Here is an 18,628-nt window from a genome sequence, read left to right as displayed (position 1 = left end):
AAATTTTAGGAGATTCTTTTGTAGTATGTGTAGAGGATTATTCAATGTTTATTTCTATCGAATATTTTTTCTTTAATTAACGTTTTTAATTATTGAAAGGTACTTAATTACTGATTAATTTTTAGATGAACACGAGGATCCGTGCACATGCCGTGGCTGCACAAGCCGCACCACCGGTTGAGAACACCCCTGCAGCATTTGGCATCGAGTTCGATGAGCCACGCCAACTCAACCGTTTCAACCGCCTCAATAACCGCGAGATCAAGTCTACCAAATGGGTGTGTCCCCATATTCTGAGCCAATTTCGCTTACGCCATGATTCCAATAATCTTTGCAACCATTTTGGCTTTCTTCACTTTGTTTTTCAGGAGGCCTCCACTTATCGTCGCTTGACACTCGAGTTCCTTAGCACATAGAAGCACACAGTGGGATGGTATCATGTCCCGGAGGAAGAACAACCCAGAGTCGATCGGATATCCTTCCGTTTGATGAACCATGAGTATGACTTGACTCTGGATGAGTGGTGCCACCACTTTGGCTTTGACAATAGCACCACCGCCTACCTCATTACTTGCTTCACCATGAACCCCGCTCCTCTAAAATATTATAGTAGGATGAAAGTACGTAACACACTCCCTCAATGGAATAACATTTAGTGCCCTGATATTCGCTAATCATACTATGTTATTGCTAACACCTTGCAGGCACGTGGTGATTTCACAAGAGTCAATGAACATGACATGATTGTCTTTGCAAAGGCTGTTTCCCAAACTGCAACATCAATCCACATTTGGGCGTTCTTCTTGTTATGTACTTAAAGCACCAAGCACTTGAAGCTCGGGGCCCCATATGCGGAGGGAGAGTCATTACCGTTCTAGCACGAGGACTTAACATTAATGTAAGTAATTTACAAGCATTGGAAGGACCTCGCTTTCTTGGTTTTTCTACTTTGAATGCATTTGCTATGGTTAGAAAAATTAATGGTCGATATTACTTCAACATACCGGGAGCTGATCACTTGATCGCTAACCCTTTGCCTATCTACTCTCTATTGAGGATGGGCGTTTGCATTATGATGCGCGGGTTGAGGCGAATCTACCACAACAACAAGATGAACCCGAAGGAGAAGAATATGTTTAAGGAGAACACGCAGGGCCCGAACAGGAGCAGTAGCCACATCACGACTTCACCATGTATGAGGACATGTACGCGCTCGAATGAAGCATTGAGAACATGAGAAACCTCTCCATCCACCTTCGAGACTCCATCGTGGGCCTCACGTCCCAGTTCACCCATTGGAGAAGCCAATGGAACTTTGGAAACTACCCTCCACCACCACAATGAGCATAATAAGGGTCTTTCAAAAGCCTAAGCTTGGGGATTTGTTCCTCATGCAATTTAATTTGTGTTGAATAAATTAATACTCCAGCTCTTTGAAGAGCTTTGAAACACTCGTATTGGTTTGTTACAACACTTTGCTTTTATTTGCTTTCGTTTTTAGTTTGGTTTCCATTTTTTTAGTTCCTTACTTTGTCGTAAATCCTTTTATTTTTCCCTCTCAACCCTAAATTCACAAAAATAAAAAAAATATTTTTCCTTTTATCGTGAAATAGTGGATTTTCATTTTCCTCTTTTCTTTGATATTATTAAGGAGAGTGATCTACTATGAGTTTTGGAGGAACACATCATAAGGAAGATAAATGTGAAGTCATCTCTACAAGAGGTATGTCCTATGTCTCCCGCTTTGGAAATTTGAAATGCTTATGCTACTTAGTAGTTTTTTAAGATATGGTATTAGTGGGAGTTATTTGAAACAACTAGAGTAGAGATTTTATTTTTGTGTTTAATTAATTGTGATAGCTCTTGCTCTAATTCATTTCATTAACCAAGTTTTGCATTGGAAATAATATTGCCAAACAAGTGCAACAAGAAAAAGTCTACAAGTATGACTTTTAACTTTGAAGATACTTAATGTAATATTATACGTTTAGAGGCTACAAAAAGAGAGAATAGAGATGTGTGCATTGCATTCATGCATAGAAAATCCGGGGAATTTTTGCGCTTTCAAATAAAACTTGTCACAGTAACTGAAGTTTCACTTGACTTGGTGGAATTGAAGTAGATCACCAAGTCAAGCGCTATAAACTTCACTGTGATCTTTGCTAAAACCTTGTTTTGGATAGAGATGATTTGATCTATGGGTTAGATCAAATAGGAATAGCTTTACAATAACAACACCCTAAGTGAGGATCAAATACCAGATTTTATAAACAATTTCAACATGGTATTCCTTACAACAACACATGAATGTCTATTCAACTACAAACCATAGAATAGAAAGAATTGAGAAACTATTCTACACTTATCTTTTCCATTTCCTTTTTACATAATCAATATTCCTACCATGATTTACATGGTATATCTTCAACTACAAGATTGAACTCATGTCAAGGACACTCACACAAGTTTTTCATCAAACCTTGACTATTCCAATCTTGTTTAGATAAATCTATTTCTACTAAACCTCAGAGAAAGGAGAGGATCATCTATATGTATATTTACATTATTCATTGAGTAGAACCCTTGGTTACCATTCAAGTTATATCCAAGTGAGATAAGTCATTGATAATAACTATTGCTATGAGAAATACAAGATAAGTTCTTAACCCTACTTGATCTAGCCAATACTTGATGTAAGTGAGAACCTATTCACTAGTTATTCATTAGGAGACCCATTCCATGATCATCACAACTTGGTAATGATCATAAACCCTAAGAATCTAGGATGAGTGTGATGAGAGGATTTATAAAGAGAGAATAGTGAGGAATAAGTTGATCACGTCTAATGCATGACCATGCTTTGTAGATTTAGATGATAAGTTCAACTTATGTGATAAGCAGATATCATCCATTACATGAAATGATAGGTATACCACAAGTAATAAACCTTAGACCATTCTCAATATATTTAAGATAGAGACCAATGAATGACAACAAGACTTTGGCTATCCAAGTACTTGTGACAACCTTAATATTGTATCGATCCAAGAATCCTATCAATGGTGAGGAAGAGTAACCCTAACCAATTAAACATACCCATAGATTATGCCCATATCTCAACCCTAGTTGTGAATCACTTGTGATCATAAGTAGAACCATACCACACCTCATTTCCATGTATGCTTCAATCAGTGAAACATAAGTAAGACCCTAGACAACTCAACATGAGATCAACCACCCATGGAATACTATTCCTTAGCTTGTGTATCATGGATCACAAGTATAAACCCAAGCCATATATACCCTAAGCTTAAATACCATTTAGGTGAATGGTGTTAAACAAATATTAAATTCTATTTTGTTTTCCAAGTGCCTTGATTAGTTGATCAAATGGAGTAGTGTTTTATAATTTGGACCACCATCTTAGCAAGTGCATTAACCATGATGAGCATAGGATCTACCCTAAGCATTTCAAGCTAAAGTTTACTAAAACAAGATTAGTTACTATAGAATGAACCTAACCACATTTCTAAATCCATAGAAAATATGAGCACGTACAATGTTAATGAATATATATAAATACTCTAACAAAGTATATTAAATAAACCTACAAAACAAGACCGAATTCAAATTTTAATTCAAAAAACAATAATAGAAATTAAAAAAAACATAAATAGAAAAGAGAAGAGAGAGGGGCTTACCTGTCAGGCAATGCCCAGTACCGCAACAGCTCGAACCAACCCAGTAGCAGCCCAGCACCACCTCCACGTACCAGCCCAGCCCAGCCCAGAATACCGATTCGGTATAAGAAAAGAACAAGACGAAGCGAATCATCTTCGTCTTCCTCTACGGAATTGACAGCGCGATGGAGCTCTTCAGCCACGTCCCTCGTCGTCGATAAGCTCCAGCCGGACGCAAACGACCAAGCTAGAGCATGATACACCTATTTTTGTTACTGAACTTGCTGAGTACGCTCGTACTCATCCGTTCCCTCTTGAACCCCCGCTTAGATTGGGAACCATCCAAGGAGAAGCTACCGTGAAGTTCGAAGACGGAGGAGTTAACCAATACAAGGACATGAGTCAGACAATAAAGTGGATGAAGTCAGCAGCTATATATTCCATGGTGGAAACCTAGTCTAGAAGTAGAAGGGAACTTATTCCCTAAACCTAGTACCTTAGTAGCTAGGGTTCTAGCTTAGTTCTCTAGCAAGCCAGTATCATGGATCACAAGTATAAACCCAAGCCATATATACCCTAAGCTTAGATACCATTTAGGTGAATGGTGTTAAACCAATATTAAATTCTATTTTGTTTTCCAAGTGCCTTGATTAGTTGATCAAATGGAGTAGTGTTTTATAATTTGGACCACCATCTTTGCAAGTGCATTAACCATGATGAGCATAGGATCTACCCTAAGCATTTCAAGCTAAAGTTTACTAAAACAAGATTAGTTACTATAGAATGAACCTAACCACATTTCTAAATCCATAGAAAATATGAGCACGTACAATGTTAATGAATATATATAAATACTCTAACAAAGTATATTAAATAAACCTACAAAACAAGGCCGAATTCAAATTTTAATTCAAACAACAATAACAGAAATAAAAAAACATAAATAGAAAAGAGAAGAGAGAGGGGCTTACCTGTCAGGCCAAGCCCAGTACCGCAACAGCTCGAACCAACCCAGTAGCAGCCCAGCACCACCTCCACGTACCAGCCCAGCCCAGCCCAGAATACCGGTTCGGTATAAGAAAAGAACGAGACGAAGCGAATCATCTTCGTCTTCCTCTCCGGAATTGACAGCGCGATGGAGCTCTTCAGCCACGTCCCTCGTCGTCGATAAGCTCCAGTCGGACGCAAACGACCAAGCTAGAGTGTGACGCCCCGAAACCGGTATCCTGAGGATTCCAGCGATCCCGCCGAAATCCGCACGATATCGATTCAGAGACGCCCTCCGACACGACGTGCGCGAAGAATCACACACGTGATGCCAGAGGAATTAACACGAGCGGTAACATCACAACAGGATTACAATAGAGCCCACAAGGTACATATATTACAACAACGACTCCAACGAGTCAAGATATAAATATACAATACAAAGATCCAAATCATACAGAAGATCAAATACGTCCGAGTACGGACAAGATACAAATTGGACTAAGAGTCCTGAATATAACCAGTGGCGTCCATAACCCTGCCCAGGCCAAGCCGGAAGGGTAACCTTGCTAACGTCGTCATCTCGTACCTGTCAAAGTCGGGCCATCGGTTGCCGACAAGAGGGAGGAAGCAAAAGAGAAAGGGAAAAGGCGAGAGTAAGTACCAAGGAACGAACTCCGGCACGTACTTAGCGAGACTAGAAATGGCTATGCTCGCCGAGCGAGTATAAATATATATCGCCTGGGGCTATATGGTAGGTTTAGCGGCAGCAAAACTATAACCAATAGAGACACACTACAACATCCGTCTACTCAGATAAGATAAGAGAGCGCACAAGGTGATAGATAAATACTACACAAACATAACCCAGCCGATTACACATATCCCCTCCAACAATTGCGAAGAGGCAATGTAAAAGGCACTCAACGGTTGACAAGTTTTATTAGGTATCGGTTGTAGTAATGCTATATTACTACGCAAGTTATTAGCAGATTATTAGCATCAACATAAAGGTGTAAGTTGTTCTATGATCAAGTCATACAGCTCCAAGTCGTCCATAACCGCGGACACGGCTTATCGATAAGATGTACACCCTGCAGGGGTTGCCCAAATGTAACCATACGCATGCTCGACCCGCTTCTTACAGGCGATGTCTCACAACAAGACCGTTCCCAGTTCAACAAGAAAGTCTAGGGGGGCCACCCAACTAAGCTACCCGTGACGAAGTCCGGCCGTACTCCGAGACGGACCCAGAGGTTGCATAGGCGTCTAGGCGGGCACTAACGGCCAAGCACTAGATAAGTCGTCTAGCAATTATGCAGTGCAGTACAGAAATAAACCACCCGAAGGCAACAAGAAGTAAACACCCGAAGGCAACAGTATATAAACATGCATGCGCCAAATAAAACCAAGGTTGTGGCCCCCTTTTCAACTGACTTGAGAAAAGGTAATGGGTGAGGGGGGGTCCCAATAATCGTCCCCACGCATGGGTAGAGCGCTCAATCTCGGAACGGATAACAAGAACTCGGGTCCTAGGGGACATTAGCGAGTCAAAGTTCCAATGCTTTCGCAAAGGGGCTCACGGATGCCTCTCGCTTACAATTTTAGTTGTTAACAAATAAGTAAAGCATGTGTATCTCCAACAACCGATATAACATGTGATAACCTCCCAACAACCCAACATATCCCGATAACGGATCGAGATAAACAACGAGCCTAAACACGCCTACGACTCGCAAGGCTCAAACATCAAGCAACGGCTATGGGTAAGGAATGATACATATAGGATTATTATGGTACACAAGTGGATAGGACACGTGACTCGATAAAGAATCGCAACATAAGGATAGCAGTGCGAGGGAGAGAGTAAATAGGTGAAGAGGGAGGGCTCGCCTGTGAAAAGCTGCAGAAGAACTTGTCGGGGAACTCGTCGTATCTCACATCAACACTTCGTGATCCTATCCGGGAAGAAGCAAATGCTGGAACACACAACGGATGCAAATCTTATAACTACGGAGGAAGAACCGGCATGATCAAGATATGCATGCATGGCATGGCAGATATGATGCGATGCAACTTAACCATATTAATCGGAGTCGGAACCCCGGACACACAAATTAGAGTTGGAGTTGCATTTTCTACCGGCAAAGTTAAGTGGTTGTTAGCATGGCAAACATGGCAGGGATTCGCTACTTCAATATTAAACGGAGCGGGGAAACCGTAGTCGGTATCCGAAATACTCCGCATATATGTTAGGTGAAATGCATAACTATCAACGCGCGACATGATGCAAGATGCAAACAGGTATATGGATGGCATATTATTGCTCCTTGCATTTTTCTGAACAATTTTCATATAGAACACATTTTATTCCGAGTTGTAGATTAAAAGATATTAGCATATTAGGTTTTGTATTTAAAATAAATGGGAAACATGTTTTATTTTAAAAAGAAAGGGGCTCAGATTTAATTTTCGAAAGGGGGAAGGACCCCGGGTTCATTTAGAAAACTTGCAGGGGGTTATGCCGAAAAGCATCAGCTGCAGGACGGCGGGTTGATAAAATAAAAAGGGCTGGGGCCTAGATGCAAAACTACAGATCTGGGGAGGTTGGGGTTTTCTCACCGGGCACAGGGCTAGCCCGTGAGGCTGGCGAGTGGGCCCGCTAGCCACGCTGGCACGCCGACGTGGCAACCATGCGAGCACGCGCCCGGCAGGTGTTCGATGCCGAGCGTGGCGCGGGCAACGGCGGTGACCGTGCAGGGCGTCGCGCGTGCGGGCGTTGCGGGGCGTTCCAGGAGGCGGGAGGAAGCGCATCGAGCTCGCCTCGTCGGCGCGGGTCAGGAAAAGGGCGGCGCCGCCAGGGGAGGGTCGTCGGAAAGCGGCGGCGGCGAGGACCTGCGATGGACGGAGACCGGTATCAACGAGAGAGAACGATAGAGGGGGAGATAGGAGGCGGGACAAGGTCGAGGAGAAGCGCGTGAGTACCATGAAGCTCGGCGTGATCTCAAAACGGCCAGGGGAGGTCCACGGCGGCGGAATCGACGAAATCGACCGCCGGAGATGAAGGAGAAACGGCGAACTTGGCGTTGACTGGGAGCATCGGGGCTCGATTCCTTGCAGGGGAGGACGAAGAAGAGGACGGCGCATCTCCTGGTGGCGTCGGTTTGGCGAGGGGACGGCCGGAGCGACGGCACCACGGCGGCTACTGTGAGGTGGAGCTCGGTGTGGGAGAAGAAAACGGAGAGGGGAGAAGCTGGCGGCGCGAGGAGGGTAAAGGGGAGAGGCTAGGGTTTGCAGGGGATAAAGAGAGGGGAGGGAAGCAGGTGGTGGTGCGGAGTGGTTGGGACAGCGACGGGAGGAGGGGAGGACCACGGCCTCACGCTCCCTGCGTGCTAGAAGACGACGAGGAAAGAGGAGGAGTTTCTCCTTCGGTGAAGCGGTACGGGCCAAGAAAGAGAGGAGAAAAGGTGGGCTGCGGCTGGGCTGGACTTGGGCTGCGGGAGAGGGAAGGAGAAAGGCCAGGGGAGAGAGAGGAGATGGGCTGCGGGCTAGGAGAAGAGAGGGAGAAAAGAAAAAGGGCCAGGGGAGAGAGAGGGCCCAGATTAGGTAGGGTTAGGGTAGGTTTTTATTTTTATTTTAAAATCTGTTTTCTTTTCCTATTGGGTTTTAAAACTGATTTTGAATTTTGAAGAAAGGTGAGAGAGAGAGTTTCAAAATTAGGTTTTCAAATATAATTTTATTTTTAATCCAAAACTAAACAACATTTATTCAAAATTATTTGTTGCAGCACTTAATTGCAAAATAAAGAATAGAGAGAGGGGGTAGGGTTTTATTAAATAATGTTATTTTGTTAGATAAAACGTGAATGATATTATGCATATGCCATGATGATGCACCAAAGAAAAAGAGCAGACAAAATCTATAGGGGGTCCTACCCGGGGCCGTTACATAGAGCATGATACACCTATTTTTGTTACTGAACTTGCTGAGTACGCTCGTACTCATCCGTTCCCTCTTGAACCCCCTGCTTAGATTGGGAACCATCCAAGGAGAAGCTACCGTGAAGTTCGAAGACGGAGGAGTTAACCAATACAAGGACATGAGTCAGACAATAAAGTGGATGAAGTCAGCAGCTATATATTCCATGGTGGAAACCTAGTCTAGAAGTAGAAGGGAACTTATTCCCTAAACCTAGTACCTAAGTAGCTAGGGTTCTAGCTTAGTTCTCTAGCAAGCCAGTATCATGGATCACAAGTATAAACCCAAGCCATATATACCCTAAGATTAAATACCATTTAGGTGAATGGTGTTAAACCAATATTAAATTCTATTTTGTTTTCCAAGTGCCTTGATTAGTTGATCAAATGGAGTAGTGTTTTATAATTTGGACCACCATCTTTGCAAGTGCATTAACCATGATGAGCATAGGATCTACCCTAAGCATTTCAAGCTAAAGTTTACTAAAACAAGATTAGTTACTATAGAATGAACCTAACCACATTTCTAAATCCATAGAAAATATGAGCACGTACAATGTTAATGAATATATATAAATACTCTAACAAAGTATATTAAATAAACCTACAAAACAAGGCCGAATTCAAATTTTAATTCAAACAACAATAACAGAAATAAAAAAAACATAAATAGAAAAGAGAAGAGAGAGGGGCTTACCTGTCAGGCCAAGCCCAGTACCGCAACAGCTCGAACCAACCCAGTAGCAGCCCAGCACCACCTCCACGTACCAGCCCAGCCCAGAATACCGGTTCGGTATAAGAAAAGAACGAGACGAAGCGAATCATCTTCGTCTTCCTCTCCGGAATTGACAGCGTGATGGAGCTCTTCAGCCACGTCCCTCGTCGTCGATAAGCTCCAGCCGGACGCAAACGACCAAGCTAGAGCATGATACACCTATTTTTGTTACTGAACTTGCTGAGTACGCTCGTACTCATCCGTTCCCTCTTGAACCCCCTGCTTAGATTGGGAACCATCCAAGGAGAAGCTACCGTGAAGTTCGAAGACGGAGGAGTTAACCAATACAAGGACATGAGTCAGACAATAAAGTGGATGAAGTCAGCAGCTATATATTCCATGGTGGAAACCTAGTCTAGAAGTAGAAGGGGACTTATTTCCTAAACCTAGTACCTAAGTAGCTAGGGTTCTAGCTTAGTTCTCTAGCAAGCCAGTATCTCTGGATCTAGAGTTAGTAATTATTAATCTATGGAGTTTTATTTGCAGTTTTACATTAATGTAAAGTAGGAGGCTGTGTTGATCTTCTATAAACAGTTCGTGTATCCTTCTATTGACATACCTTGGACTCGCATATGTTTATGGTATACCACTCTGATGGATGTAATACGAGTGAAACGGTGTTTCTTGTATTATGTCAACGACTTGCGTACTACACCATGCAGTGGTATGTTGGGTCATCACAGCTGGTATCAGAGCAAATGCTTTGACCCTAGGATTAAAACCCTTTAAAGGAGACCTATAGACTTGGTAGTGTTTATAGGAAGTTGATTAGTTAAACCAAATCATATTTTGACTTGAGATGGGTATTCACTTGAGAATAGTTCTGACACACTTGAGTCAATGTTTGTTATCTATCTTTCTTAAGTAAAGCCATTTTACCAAAAATTACATCATTTTTAAAATTTTGTCGAAATTTATGTTTATTTATTTTTATTACAATTAAATTTCATAGCATATAGACATCTCGAACCATTTTAATTTTTTATTTATATCATTTTATTTTATTTTTTCAAAATTGATGGCACACATTTGTTTCAACCTACTGTATGCTTTCTGCAAGCATCATATACGTTTTATGTCTGCAACAAGTAAACTCAGCTTTACCGGTAGCATCTAATTCAACATTGCATGTAAATACATTCGCAAAACTCGTTTCTATTTGATTTTACATTTTATACATAAAATATATACATGTATTTTGACATAAATTCAATTGTTTAGCTTCAAAAACGACAGAACTCTACATAAATAGTTCTTAGTTGCGTTATTGCCTCCATGCTTTAAAAGGTTCTGTTGAAAATGGTCAACCTTCATTAAGAATATTCAGTGGTCTTCTTATTACATGTGTGATGAACGCACACATGGCACAGAATATTATGAAGCAGGATCTTCGAAGACACCTAGGTGACTCGTGTTGTTTTATTCATCTGCATCTGCATGCGTGTGAGAGAGATAAAAGCACCGAACTAGAGCGAGAGAGAGGAAAATAGAGGAGGCCACTAACATACTCTCTCCCGGAGGAGTAGCGGGAGCACATGGCTTCTGGATGCAACCGGCTGTTGACGGTTGCTCAGGACTGCTTTTTTCGGGCTACTGGATGGCGACACATTAGCAGATTATCAAATGAATAGTTTCTTTATGTGTCTCATTTTCTTATGGTTGATCCATGTATCGACGTTGGCTGATCCATGATTGTAATCGTTTAAACTATCGCGTACTTTGAACTTGTTTTAATAAAGAAAGCTGTGTGCATCAATTGATGCAGAGGCTAGGGCTATGCTCCCATTTCGAAAAAAAAATAAGCATACATTTGGATTGCATTAAGTCGAAATTTATTAATTTTGACTAATTTCTCCCCCAAAAAAGCCCCGACATTTATGAAACTAAATTAATATTGGTAGATTCAATAATAGAGTAATTTAATGTCTCATATATTTCATGTTTGACTTTCAAAAAAAGAAAGATACACTTATTCATGGATGAAAACTTATTCGTGGATGGAGGGAGCACGTGTGTGCACCACTCTTCTAGCCATGTTGCCGGACACATGATTATATATTCCACTGTGTTGCAGGCCTCAAATCAACACCATAATGCCTTATGTTTCTAAGTCAACTCACTTTTGTGACGTGAGTCTTGTGGAAATCACGTTGTTGTACGGTATCAATCTGGGTTGCACCGCCCACGCGTGCATCATCCAGAATGGCTGCCGCACGAGCAGTTGAGGAAAGGCGGCTGGTCAAACCTCGGGGGTCTCGTTTTGAGCAACGAGTTACGCTCGAAAAAGTTGGCCGGCCGGAGCTCGAAGCCGCCACTCACCGTTGGCATCACCGGGAAATCCTCCTGGCACGGTATGTGGTGGAGGCCCACCGTGTACCACAACACGATGTCCTCGTTCCGTATCCCTCTGTTCCTCCCGCTCCAGGCGGCCAGGCCGTCGTTGCCGGTGCCCTGGTCGGCGTACAGCCCGGGCGCCCACTTCTCGTCCCTCCTGTACGGCGTCACCCACACCTGCTTCTTGCTGTAGCTCGCGACTATCTGCGGGTAGTCGTCGTCGTCTAGAACAGACGCCGCCGTTAGGGCGCCCGGGACGACGCGGTACCCGACCTCGTTGCCCATCCTGGTTTTCTTGTTCGGGTTGACGATCAGCAGGTCCGCCGGCACCGCGTTCACGTCCACCCGCGCATCCGCCTCGGTCTCGGCCACCTCCCGGCTCACCGTCCAGTAGCTCCTCCTCGGGGTGTCGGCACCCCCGGATCCGGGGTTGTTAGTGTTGCGCCTGGTGGTGATAACGTTCTTGACGAAAGAGTTGTTGGTGCCGTCGACGTCGAGGTCGACGTGGTAGGTGATGTAGTGGTCGTGGTAGAGGCCGAGGGTGTTCTCCGCGAGCAGCGTGCCGTGCGCGTCCTGCCTGATCTGATCCGCGTGCGTGTAGTCCGTCCCCTTCATCTCTAGAAGACCTGTAAGAGATACCTGCAAATTAACTCAGCGTATCAAACAACAAACATTATGTATTGCCGGTAATCTTGTGCATACCACGACTTTGATGGTCGATTTGATAAGCTTCGAATCAATGAAATGATGCATGCATACCGTGACTTTGATAGAGCCGCTTGTCTTGAACTCCCAGTCCAATATATAGTCGTAGTTCCCGCATGAGACTACCATCCTCGCCACCAAGCTCACCTCAGGACGGACCTCTGTGATCTGCATCAACCGATCGAAGCACATCAGGCCATGGCTCGCGTAGAGCAGAAACGCACAATCTAGCTGGCAAGGTTGATGTGGTTACCAGTTTGTCGGGAAAGCTAGCCTCGGTGTGGCGCCACGCGACGTCGCCGGCGTACCGCTCGAAGACGCAGATCATGTTCTTGTTCTCGACGGGCTTGCCGTCCTGGCCGGCGTAGTAGCCATCGAGGTAGGCGGCGTTGGCCGGGCAGTCGACGCCCGGCTGGAGTGGGAAGGCCCAGAGCCCGAGGCCGTACTCACCTTCGTCCACGAATGTGCGGTAGTACCACTCCTCTGTCGGGTCCATGTACGGCACGAAGATCTCCGACAGGAACCCGCGGTAGAGCACCCTCCGCCGCGCGCCGGTCTCGGCGTCGTGGATTGAGGCCAGTGAGATGACCATGCCGGCGCGCATGTCAAAGCCCACGTGGAACTCCCAGTTGGCCCACCTGTGGTGTTTGCAAAAGTACTTAGAATGGTCAGGTATATTTCATGGGTGTAATTATTTATCGGTCGACTGAGAACTAAAATTTATTCTTAGTCAGATGATGTTATTAAATCTCAGTTGCAAGTTGTAACTTATGTTGAAACTGATGACTAGCACGAATCACAAAGCAAATCTAATGATTCGGAGAATTTTTGTTAGTTGCATCTTCACTTAACTGAATAAAAACTCAGTTGTAACTTCACTTGCAACTGAAAAAAACTCAGTTACAACCCACCTTGCAACTCATCTGTACGGATCACGATAAAATTAAACAATATAAGAGTTGATTAAATATGAAATTAGTTCTCCATCAGCTAGCTGAGAACTAGCAAATCCCATATTTCATAGAGCCTCAAAACGTTGAAACATGCCTTAGACTACTTCAGTACTACCTCCGTTTTCCAAAGAACAAGGCTTTCAAACTAAGTAAAGTTTGGCTAAATGTTTAGATAATGGTGTTGAGTTTAAATTGTATGATGTATATTGCATGATGTATCTAATGGTGTTGAGTTTGAATTGTAAATACTTTTCTAATATCTTAGTTAAAGTTTACCTAGTTTGAATTTTTTAAATATAAGCATTATTCATTAAAACCGAAGCCTAGCTACTCTAGAAAGCCGCCAGTTGTGATGCACATATCGATGTCTTAGTGCAAAGTCGGTAACATTGGCTGGGTTGTATATATTTTGTACAACCTTTGCTCCATTCTATAAGACGTTTTAGCACGCCTAGTTGGCATGCAAAAGCATCTTATAAAAAGGAACCGAGCCACCGAGGGCGTAGCTGTGAGCTAGACTTGCCTTCAACTCCTATAAGAGCAAGTACAATAAGGTACAGTCAGCTGGCTATAACAGATAGAATATTATATCTTTGCTTAGTTGAAGGAGGGAGAATAGGAGAGAGAAGGAAAGTGGCTCTTATGCAAAAGCCAGCTCTAGTACGTGCTCCTAGGCACTTTGTGAAAGTGAAAGATGTGCCATATATTGATAAAGTAGTACATTATTAGAGCCCACTATTGTATATGATAGCTATAATTTGACTATAGATGACATGATAAACCAATATAGCCAGCTGCTGGCTATACTATTGTACTTGATCTAAGTAACTTTTGTTTGGATCATTTTGAGCAACATATGGTTTTTTGTTTTTCATATGGAAGTGCCTATTTGTGAGCTGACATGCAAATTCTTATTTCCAACTCAATATTGGTCAGCGTTGATTTCTATCAAAATGAAATTAATCCGCATAATCTAGTTTTAGTTCGTTCGTGCCAGTTGCTTTACGTTAAAAAGTTGAATGCATTTGCGCTCTATCTTTCTATTCAACTACTTAATCCTGTGAAATCCATGTACTTGCTTTACTGTACTTGTGACAGCTCAGTGTTGTAGTCCCTTTGTTCATAAAAAGATGTTGGAGGTTTGTCTAAATTTAAATGTTTCTTCGGTGTGAGCTTAAGGGCTGAGGTGGTGGCCGATGTTTGGTCTTGATCTTTTCCATTCCTTAAATTGTGAAGCACGTACTAATATTGTGCTTTTAGCACTCTTTTTGACCTTTTCAGATTCGAATCAGCAGCAACGGATTTTTTTCCGTTGATCAGTCGAACTAAAGCCTGCAATGAGTTTCTAGTTTGTGCCGGGTGATCCCAAAAAAATGCGAGTTTCAAAGAGTACCTGACGAAGTGGCCGTCAATGTGGAAGCCCTTGCCCTCCGGCTGTACCACCACGTCGGGCACCGTTGCGTGTCCGGTATACGACGCCCCGGCCTTGCCTGCTCGGTAGTCCGTCCCCTCGGCCTTTGGCACCGGGTACACCACCCTGTCCTTGTAGTCGACGATGGCCATCCGGTCGAGGTCCACCACGAGCGTCACGCCCTCGATCGGCCGCGCGTAGAAGTTGGGTGTCTCGCCGGCCATGAAGCACAGGACCTTTACCACTCTCCGCTGCTGCCCCTTCTTCTGCGAATCCGTGTTGGCGGCATCGCCGAACCACCCGACAGGGAACACAGCGCAGAGGACATCGTCCAGGTCCAGGCCGCGCCGGCGCACGGACTCCACGAACGGCGCGTGCCTTGGCGGTAGCGTTGCCGCCTCGAACTGCTCATCCAGGGTGAGCGTCGGGAACCCCGCACCGTGGTGGATGGCGTGCGAGAGGACGGTGGGCGCTGTGGCGTTGGTGATGTCGACGTGGAGCTCGTGGGACTGGCCACCGGCGCGGGTGATGACGAACACGTGGCGCGGTAGGGCGGCGCGGGAAGAGGAGGAGCGTGCCTCGGCGTAGGATAGGACGTCCGTTTTGTCAGGTTCGTCCAGGCCGACATAGTGGAAGGTGAGCGGGCGGTCGCTGATGAGCGGTGAGGCGAGCACGGCCGCGCGAACGGCGGTGAGCTCCGCGGGAGAGAGGGGGTCGAGTGGGTGTGGATGGGAGGATGCTGCTGTAGTCAGGATGGAGAGCGCGAGCAAGATGAGAGGAAACATTGCGAGGGAGGAGCGGCAGACACCAACACAGCTGCCTCGTAGCGAGCTCATGTCGAATTATGAAGTGATGAGACAGATTATATAGGCAACCTAAAGCGATGGGAAGGATCACGTTTGCACTTAGCTCCTCAAGGACTGAGAAATCACCACACGGTACAGTACAGTACAGCTGTCCGATCCAGCCAGAGGCCCACAGTACATAAGAATAAAAATAAAGCTCTTTTTTTCCTAAAAGAAGAATAAAGCTTACATGCTTGAAGCACCAAACAAATCTTATCCTAATTCGAATGCGGCAAAAGATGCTACAAAGGGAGCACATATTCGTGAAGTTAATGGTAAATAGCGCATAACAGATAAGAATAAAGCTATCAGATGCTTGTAACCACCAAACGGGGCTCACTCCCTTGCCCTCCCAAGAATCTCTTTTCTGTACTTATATCTTTACTAGCTAAATGCCCGTGCGTTGCCACGGGAGAAACTATCAGTCTTGTTAGTATTCTTTTTGTTCTTCCATGTGGATATCTTCTTTTCTTTTAGATTATCTATAAACTCTCTTTCTGGTTACGAAGTCAATACATTTTTTTTACTTTTGACTATCAATATTATATTTACATCATTGCTGGTTGCTGCGACGATGCTTGAGTCCTTACATGATGGCATTCGGCCTTGCAAGATAAATATATACATCACACATGTGAAACATGATGTGCATGCAGTTTTTGATTACATTACAAATTCTAACATATTTTTCTTCATTTACGCAACTCGCATCACGTCTCGTCCTCCACCCCTGTCTGGCTAAGATACACATTATTTCTCATCCTTCCATCCTCTTCATGAAACCTCTCCTACATTTGTTGTGCTCCATGATTATTCCGACTTCACTTGGAGTCGATTCATTAATATACACCCTTTATTGTCTTCTCCATACCACACAATCACACATGGTGGATACCTCTCTAGCCTTAATCCATTCAAGAAAAGATCTTGCTTTTACATACCAATCAAGCAATTATTGCCTATTTCTCTAACTCGACATGCCACTCGACCCACACACATCACTGGCTGACAACTATCCTTAGATAAACGTCTTGAATTTGGTTCCCCTTTTTCTAAAAGTGTTGCTCTATTATTCCATCTGCATGACCCTAATTTCTCCTGATACACCATCAAGCAACACAAATAAATATTTCCTTTCAAAAAAATCACTCGTTCATCAAGCTTGTTTGTTATATTTTCATAAACATATGAATGACGACATATTTGGGTTCATATAATTTGGATAGTCAAAATTCAATATCGATCTGAACAGAAAAGACACACTACCAATAACATAAGAAATGAGAATATCCTACATGTTGTTCTCAAACCAAAACATTACGAACTAATGGAAAATATACCTTAAGAAACAACGAGAAGGATGACGACATGTTTCATGTAATACTACATGTTAGCGAGAAATCATAGAGCATAAATTGTCTCAAGTAGAATATCCGCATACCTCTATTCTTCTGCGGTAATTGACAAACTTGTGAACCTAATTTTGAGTAAAGTCTAGTCTCGAGTACATTAAACCCTTGTGTGTGTCAAATTCCATAGATACCATCTAACAATATATTTTATTGTGAAATATTGATATTGATTTGATATCATAAATGATCATATTTTTGTCTGAAACAACGGTCAAACTTAGATGTCATTGAGTTTTGACTAAATTTGTAGGCCTTATTTTTTGGAACGGAGCGAGTAATTAATTATCATCTCACTTGCAAATTTAGGGACCATCAGGAAAATGTGTGCACGTGTACCTAAAGAATCCAATCTGATACTATTGTAGGAGATAAACTGACCTTATAAGAAAACTCAAACAACTACAATACAACAAGGCAATGTAAACTGAGTTGCTCAAATTTTATATGAGCATGTCATAATAATACTCTTTGCATGCCTTATGAAGGTGTGACCATGGAGGGGCCTTATGTATCTTTACTAATATAGACCAGTGTAAATTAAATATAGTTTTTACAGATATAGCACATTAGATGTTGTAAACATAATTTTGTTCATACTGTACATTTTCTTCAGGATGATAAATTTTAATTGATGCATTATCTATAAATAGCAAGCATTGCATTCTACGAACACCTCCAACCATGAAACTGGAATAAATTGGGCTCACATAAAATTCAAGATGGACAGTAAGCAAACCAATGTAGCAAAACACTGCAAAGGATGTGCAATGTACCTTTGATATGTGTAGTGGGGTTTAGTGGAATTGGAATACTGTCAAGGAGTATTATCTGTGTGAAATGAAACTATAAATCATTTGTTACAAAGATTTTTGTATTTGCATCTCTTACCAAATAATACATGGAACTTGCATTGGCGATTAATATTCATAGCTACTTGCGTGTGTCGACGGCGCCACCTGGCCTCCCGACAGTGCGCCCGCGCCCCTTCTCCTCTCCTCGGCTACTTCTTCCACCCCATGGAAACCGAGCAAAGCCAGGAAGACGCCGTGTTCGTTCCCCTCGACGTCTCCATCCAGCGCCTCTCCCTCGACTTCGCCCGGACGCCTCCGACTTCCAGTTCTACGACTCCCAACAAGGCCTCCTCCTCCAACCGGGTGTGGGCCTCCCCAAGGGCATCCTCCCCCGCTTCCTCGTCCTCGACCCGGCCACCTTCCGCCGCGTGCTCCTCCGGCCGCCTCCACGCGACATGGTGCCAGATGACCGCATTTGGCGCAAATCTAGGCACTACGTCGGCTCCGCGCTCCTCTCATGCACGCACCCCAGCAGGCTCTGCTTCGAGGCCATCTGCTTCACCATCGACGAGGGGCACCCTCGCGCCTGGGTCGCGTCCGTCGACGACGGCCAGTGCAGCTGGCGCACGCTCCCGCGGGGTGAGGAGATCGTGGTCGATTTCCACCCCTGGTGGTTCGAGGGCCGCATGTGTGACATCTTAATATACTTACCGTCACAAATTGGAACAGCTACATCTTTGATTAAAGTGGGTCTACCA

The 18,628-nt window shown here is 43.7% G+C and overlaps 1 protein-coding gene across 1 annotated transcript; it reads right to left on the bottom strand.

Moving 5' to 3' along the window:
• Nucleotides 1-11,329: 11,329 nt before the first annotated feature.
• LOC124675541 (primary amine oxidase-like) lies at nt 11,330-15,666 on the bottom strand. Its single transcript, XM_047211623.1, has 4 exons — nt 14,805-15,666; nt 12,712-13,096; nt 12,513-12,626; nt 11,330-12,392 (listed from the first exon to the last, which is right to left on the bottom strand). Exons 1-4 carry the CDS (start codon nt 15,656-15,658, stop codon nt 11,613-11,615), a joined length of 2,133 nt encoding a protein of 710 aa, XP_047067579.1. The 5' UTR covers nt 15,659-15,666; the 3' UTR covers nt 11,330-11,612.
• Between the last annotated feature and the right edge of the window lie 2,962 nt (nt 15,667-18,628).

Source organism: Lolium rigidum, chromosome 7 (genome assembly GCF_022539505.1).
Source record: "Lolium rigidum isolate FL_2022 chromosome 7, APGP_CSIRO_Lrig_0.1, whole genome shotgun sequence".
Taxonomy (NCBI): Eukaryota; Viridiplantae; Streptophyta; class Magnoliopsida; order Poales; family Poaceae; genus Lolium; species Lolium rigidum.
Note: the sequence above shows the minus strand (reverse complement) of the source record. Positions and strands in the feature narration are given on the sequence as shown.

Coding starts and splice junctions, on each gene's coding strand:
- LOC124675541 (XM_047211623.1), bottom strand. CDS start 15,658: ATGAGCTCGCTACGAGGCAGCTGTGTTGGTGTCTGCCGCTCCTCCCTC. Junction 13,097..14,804: donor ATTGACGGCCACTTCGTCAG/GTACTCTTTGAA, acceptor CAAACACCACAG/GTGGGCCAACTGGGAGTTCC. Junction 12,627..12,711: donor CTAGCTTTCCCGACAAACTG/GTAACCACATCA, acceptor CGGTTGATGCAG/ATCACAGAGGTCCGTCCTGA.